The sequence below is a fragment of the Lonchura striata genome, chromosome 17, assembly GCF_046129695.1.
Source record: "Lonchura striata isolate bLonStr1 chromosome 17, bLonStr1.mat, whole genome shotgun sequence".
Lineage (NCBI taxonomy): Eukaryota > Metazoa > Chordata > Aves > Passeriformes > Estrildidae > Lonchura > Lonchura striata.
The window spans coordinates 543,935-551,226 of NC_134619.1; the positions used below are offsets into that span (position 1 = coordinate 543,935).

At 47.3% G+C, this 7,292-nt stretch overlaps 1 protein-coding gene across 1 annotated transcript in view; it reads right to left on the reverse strand.

The window, feature by feature from the left end:
* PREX1 (phosphatidylinositol-3,4,5-trisphosphate dependent Rac exchange factor 1) overlaps positions 1-4,834 on the reverse strand; it is a 110,740-nt gene extending 105,906 nt beyond the window's left edge. Inside the window, exon 1 of the mRNA XM_031506556.2 lies at positions 4,679-4,834. Within this exon, the coding sequence (XP_031362416.2) occupies positions 4,679-4,834 (156 nt within the window). The remainder of the gene's footprint in view (positions 1-4,678) is intronic.
* Positions 4,835-7,292: the final 2,458 nt, after the last annotated feature.

Genomic DNA, 7,292 nt, shown 5'->3' on the forward strand with positions numbered 1-7,292 from the left:
TTCGGTGAAATAAATAAATATGGGAGATAAAAATGATGCAACAAAATACCTACCACTGCAATCCAGTGTACTGCATAACTACTGCTCCAACACTTCCTCATGTAATTCATTATTATATCCACAAAATGCTAAAAAAAAAACCTTTAAAAACCTGACTGCTAACTGCTGTGTATTCACTATTTCATCTCTTTTTAGAATGATGGTCAATGAGTATGTCTGAATTTGCTCAGGGCTCCTGTGTCTCCTTACTTGAGAGCTTGTCTTTAATGACTGAAACATTAGTGTCAGATTTGACTGGGTTTCTGTGGAATGCCCATGCAACAGTCAAACACGCCACAACCCTTCCTTCCCCAGCAAACTGTGCATGACTTCTCCGTGCCAAGAACAGCTACTGGAGCCTGGCTGAGCCCGAGGGCTGTGCCCTGCAGACACTGCACCTCCAGCCCCACATTCCAGCTCAAGACTGCATGCCTCCAGACACATGCTGGCATCTATCCAGACGGTCATCCGAACCAAATTATCACCTGGTGTGATTCCATCACACAAAAAAGAAGTATTTACAAAATTACACAGGACAATATAGACATTTCTGTATCCATTACAGAGTTAAAAAAAGGCCAAAGGATTAATTGAATCTTAAAGCTTGGGGACTGAAAATTCTAATGCTTTATGATCACACCAGAGACAACAGAATTATCTGTCTTTAGGCCTTTGAAGTTTATCTTACTCCCGAAACTTCTACTAAAGTTCCATTAGGTTCTGACAATTTTTCACTTTGCTCCTTCTGTAATCAGTAGTTCTTTAATGATGTTAGCAGCAGTACATTTCCATGTGCTCCATGCAGTTCTCCCTGCTGCTTAAAAAGAGTTTGGCTGTGTAATGAGCCTTTACTAGTAGAGGCAGTAACACAGCTGCATAACTGCAGTATTGTCTATTAATACTCCTGAGTTACACAGCATTTTTTCAAGGATAATTCCATAACTAGCAATAATACCATCCCTGCCTAACCAAATGGCAAATAAGACAGGACATGGTATTGTATGTGGTCATCAGCTGTGAGCTGGTAGAAGAGAATTTTCCCCTCTCCTTCCTTATTTTGAGGAAATGTCTAGGACAGCTAGGACTATTGAAATAATGGTATACATATAGTATCATATCTGCATTATATTACAATTTAACATAAAATCCAGACTGTGTCTTAAAAATACCAGCTATATCCCTTGGAATCTATCATCTCATCTTGTAAGATGTGGAACAAACCATGGGATAAAGTTATTTGGTTTCATTCTCTCCATGGTTATAATACATTATACTACAATAGATAATACACATTAATAGATATATTATATATATACACATATAACACAAGTACCAATGGGAGTACAAGAAACTAAGCAGGAGCTAAACTGACTAGGAACACCTTTTCACATCCAAAATAAAATGGAAAAAAACTACTACGAATTACATACAAAGTGAAAAATTATGGGACGTCCAAATTAAATTTGCAGATATAACTCCATTTGTCAAAATTACTTTAGGTATAAAACCTAACAGATTCTAGAGACTACTTTATTTAAATAAATAAACATCTGTAGCATTTTCATTAAATGAGTACGCTACTCATAATACAATATTCTTAACAGTGAGTACCACAATTTTTATTGTTAGAAAATAGAATTCCATGTTCCATCACTTTAATTATTTAATTATAAATTTCATTATGCTTTATATTACACTTTACATACTTACTTTATTAATTTATGAAAGCAAAATACGGACCATAATCTTTTAGGTAAAGCAAATAAGGGCTGAGTCCTTATGCTAATAGTGAACCTATTTTCCCCTGCATCTTAGTGGGAAAACATTTCTAAGCATAGAAAAAGAAAATAAAAAGGAAACCTTTCCTTAAACATGATCACATATTCATCTCCTAAAACAGATTAAAATACTGTAAGCAAACTGAGGTTATTTTGATTCATTTGCAAATGCATAGTATTAAATGCTTACAAGATTCTAAATACTTAAGAGATTCTTGTACATTACCAAGGAACACAGGAAGCTGCTGCTAGCAAGCAACTTCAGTGCTGTGAATAAACCTATAGAATTTAGCTGTTTGCTTTTTAAAACATTGTTTATTGAGAACACTTAATGAGGACTAGGGCTTCAATAGCAAATATTTAACCAAGAGCACAGATTCACTCACATAAGCACAGCTGTCCCAGCGTACTTGGGGGAAATTCATTATGATGATAAAAGATATGAGCTTTAGCCTTCCTTTATTTAACCCAAGCTATTGAAGTTTCTTAGGCAAAGGAACCCATACCCCACAACTGTCTCATCTCCTTTTTGACAGGAACAAGTTTCCAGAAGATCTGGGTACTGCAGTTCTGTGCAGTCTTTCAGTGCAGCCAAAATTACACCTGGGTCGCATGGAGTACAAACCATCTATGGACAAAACAACTAAGCCTGCCCAGTCCCACTGCAGTGCTAACCTGGTACATCACTCAGGGAGTGTAACAGTGCACGTTGATCTTGCACTGGGTAACGCTGCCCACACAGAACACGAGCTGGGGAACAGAGATCCAGGGTCAGAGGGTGGCTCCTGTGTGCCGATGCCAGCACGCTCAAAGAGCCAACAAGCAGCGGCCGGCATTCGTGAGGCCAAGCACAGCTGAGAATCGAGTCCCAGGGCTACAGCAGTACCTTCATCAGTGTCCCGAAGCAAAACTTTTGGCATATAACTGCATCTAATCCCAGTGATTATATAGATGATGTTATCCTTGCACATTGTGTCAGCTGTCCAATGTAGGAGGTGGGGCAGATTTCCTTCCTGTGGGCTGTCTTGTTAGAAGGATTAAGTTATGGCCAGCCACATAATTTAGGCAGAAAATATTTCACACTCCAAATTTTATTTTAAAAAATTTAATCCCACTACTCTTCCTTTTACCCTCACATGCTGCAGTAGATCCTCATTGTCCTTTCCTTGGGGCTAACAATATTCAGCTGTAAGAAAGCAGTTGTACAGAGATTCAGTCCAAAAGATGTAGGTCAATGACGGAAGAAACTGACATTATTTAGGACAGCACATGAATATTTGACATGTGCACAAAGTTAAGCCTGTGTATGACTGATGCTCTAAACTAAGGCCCAGAGATAAGAAAGATCCTATCCCTCAGTGCTTTCTTCAAACACAATGACTAAAACACAAGTTCCATAGTGGGGTAGAACTGCACTTCCAGAACCAGCACCACAAATAATACTAATAACCACTCTACACCTGGTGACAAAGTGCCTCAGAAGGTCTCTGCCAGCAGTGCCAGCCAAGACCTCAGCAAGTGCTCTCCATCAGGATCTTCTCCTGCCATTACCTAGGGTGTATTACTCACCACTGCTCTAATGAAAACTGCCAAATTAATGAACACAAATGAATAAAATACCTGTTTTGGTTTTTTAATACATGAAAATCCCATTTAGCTAATACTGTGAGTATGTTCAGCTGTAAGAACTGGAATAAAAAATGTATGTAGCTTGAATCTACAGTCTAGCCTGCAGCTAACAAAATCTCAAATTCAGTACTCAGGACAGAGGAGTTTTCCGAGGGATTTTGGTTTTGTTTTGTCTGTAGGGTGGGGCTCTTCTACATCTTAGAAGAAAACCTCCTTGAACTGAGACAGAACCACAGTTCTAAATGAAGCTAACTGGCACTTCAGTTGGAAAACTCAAATTAAAGGCTCGGAGTTCAATTACTGGAGAGGGAAGATGAGGGTTCAAGTAGAGACTAGTTCATAAAACAACCACATCCTTGTGATTTATCTTTTATGCTAGACAGTTTGCCACTTTGGTGAATCTGAAAAACACTGAAGACAAACTGATTTTAAAAAACAAAGAAAGAAAAATCTTGCTAAAAGGACAGGTCAAAAGGCGCCCAGTGTCTAAGCACTTTTAGATGGAACCAGAATTTGGTCTTTATCTAGAAAAACACCAGAAGGAATTTCTGCCCTTTTAGAAACAACCTTTTAGAAGTCTCTACAGAGACTTCCTTTCCTTTGATTGTCGATTTCTGTGTGATCACTATTTATCCTTCTTTTTTTTTATATATATCTGTTATCTAGTAACTTTCACTACAGGCTCTTCTAGTTATTTGCAGGAGTGTGGTGGTACACAGATGAATTCCATTCCACATTTAGAACCTACATAGGAAAATGGAAATATCCAGATGGATTTTTTTTCTTCTGAACTAGTCCGTGAATAATTTCAGAGGCAGGTATAATTGTTTCCACATGCACAGACACACCCGGCACAATCACAAATTTATGTTTACCATTAAACAAAGATATATGTACAATATTTATTTATAAACAACTGACAGTAAGAGTAGATTTTCCAAGTGAGTGTAAAAGCAGCTTCTGAAGAACAACAACAAGAAGCAAAGGGACGAGGCTCTGTGAGGGCAGACGCCGTGCCGGGTCCGCTCCTGGCGCGCCGCGGGGCCGAGGGAGCCGCGGCCCCGAGCCCGGCCCCGGCCCCTCCGGCAGAAACTCCTCCCGGCGGCGCGGAGCGGCCGCGGCACTCGCACGAGTCGCGCCCCCCGCCCGCGCAGCCCCCGGCCCGCCGGCAGCAGCCGCTCCGGGCCGGCGCCGAGCCCCCGAGGCGCTGCCAGCCCCGCGGAGCCACTCACCGACTGCAGGAAGCGGAGGGTCCCCACGTAGTCGCGCTCGGTGCTGAGGATCTCGTTGAGCACGCAGAGGCGGAGGCGCAGCTGGCGGTCGGCGTCCTTGGGGCAGCCGGCGGGCTCGGCGGCGCCGGGGGCGCCGGGCGGCGGCGGCGGCTCCATGGCGGCGGCGCGGGCCGGGCTCCGCTCCCCGCTCGCTCAGGAGCCCCCCATGGCCCCCTCGGCCCTGCCTCGCCCGGGCGGGGCCGCTACAGAAGCCGGGCGCTGGGCGAAGCCCGGCTGCGGGACATGCCGGGGTAGCGGCGCGGCACCGCCGACAGGGCGCGAAGGGAAGTCCCGGCGGCGGGGAGGGGAAGCAGGGACGGGGTGGGCGCAGGCGGCGGAGCCCGGCCCCGGGGGCCGGCGGAGGGTAGCGGGGCGGGGCGACAGCGGGGGAAGGATGGCTTTTTCGGCTCCTCGTCCCGCACATCCTCGCAGCCGCCTGTCCTCCTCTCATGCAGCCCCTCACACGCATCTCTCTCACCCGCACCCCCCATGCGCTCCCGCATACAATACATGCTCTCTCACCTCCGGCCACACCTCGCCCTCTGCCCCTTCACGGTGTGTTGAGCTGCTGCACAGCCCGCACACACGGCCCGCACACACGGCACACGCACAGGCGGCGCAGCCGGACACCGCGCTCACCACGGCACACGCACACCTCACGGCGTGGCCGGACACCGGGATCACCCCACGGCACACACACACCTCACGGCGTGGCCGGACACCGCGCTCACCACGGCACACGCACACCTCACGGCGTGGCCGGACACCGCGCTCACCACGGCACACGCACACCGCACACCTCACGGCGTGGCCGGACACCGGGCTCACCCCACGGCACACACACACCTCACACCTCACGGCGTGGCCGGACACCGGGATCACCCCACGGCACACGCACACCTCACACCTCACGGCGTGGCCGGACACCGGGCTCACCCCACGGCACACGCACAGCGCACGGCGTGGCCGGACACCGGGCTCACCCCACGGCACACACACACCTCACACCTCACGGCGTGGCCGGACACCGGGATCACCCCACGGCACACGCACACCTCACGGCGTGGCCGGACACCGGGCTCACCCCACGGCACACGCACACCTCACACCTCACGGCGTGGCCGGACACCGGGATCACCCCACGGCACACGCACACCTCACGGCGTGGCCGGACACCGGGCTCACCCCACGGCACACACACACCTCACACCTCACGGCGTGGCCGGACACCGGGCTCACCCCACGGCACACGCACACCTCACGGCGCGATGAACACACCGCAGCTCCCCTCACGGGCCGGGCCTTGCCCCCAGCCCCGCATGCCCTGCCCGGTCGCCGCTCAGCAGGGTCACGCAGACACCTCCGTTGTCACACAGGAGTGCACACAGCACGATGGACACGAACGTGTAGAAATAAGGAATCGCAGACTTCCATGCCAACAGAGAATAAATACAAAAAGCAGGTTTCATTGCTGTGAATCCAAAATGCAGAGGTGCTAAGTTGCTTGCTGCTGCTCCATGTGCAGGAGTGCTTATTCTGGCAGCACAACCACATCTGCTTCAGGTTGCAATAGCTTGTGCAAAGTGAGTGCAAGGCATAAGGCAGAGATGAACAGGGTAAACTGCACACAAAACCCTGAGGCTGAGGGCTGCAATTCAGCACTACTCCCCCCATTCCCAGAAGGCTAACCTGGTTCATAAGGGTGGAGATTCTCCCAAGTATCTTCATTACACCATAAGAACACTGCCAGGTTTTTGTCAAGCTACAAATATTGTTTTTTAACTTAAGGAAAAAGGTTTAAAGAGGAAGATTTAAAAGTGTTAATAATGTGAACTCCTAAGAGGCATAATAATAGTGACACTTATTGGATATACTACCTTAAAAAGTAAACTTAGCAAAACTAAATGCAGCAAATATAGTAATAATTGTCATCTTCCCCAGGCTAAACCAAAATATCTCTTGAACTTTTTTTTCTCAATATGTTGTTCTTTTTTTTTTTTTTTTTTTTTCCTTTTCTGATTGATCATTATTCTGGTTTTTTAAGTTTTCTATTCAGGACTAAGTGTTGGTAGTCTAACATACCCAATTATAATCTCAAGGCTTCATGGATATCGCATTACACAGAATGTAAAAACAGCTCTGTTCAAGACACAGTTGCAGCAGGCTGCAGGTCTACCGTGTAAAAAACAAATTTCAAATGCTTTCAGCCCTAGGTGTGGAAATTGTCTTTATTAAGTGACAATATTTTATTTCCCCATGTTTCCTAATGAGGTAGTGTTGGGTCAAGGTGTGCGGTTATCATGGCTCAGTGATGCCCTGCGGTAGCACTCCCCGCATCCTCACCAGTGATAAGCGCTCCCCTCCCTCCGAGTCGGTGTGCAACACGATTGTTCAAAAGGGAAAGAACGGATGGGAAGGGCCTTATCTCCTGAGACTCGGGGTCCGAGGGAAAGACACCGAGGGCAGGGATCTGCCTCCTCCCCGGGCTCTGTGCAGCTCTCAGCTCTGGGCTGCGGGAGAGCACTGCAGAGCGGATCTGGGACATGGACAGGGAAGCAGAATCTTCAGAAGGTCA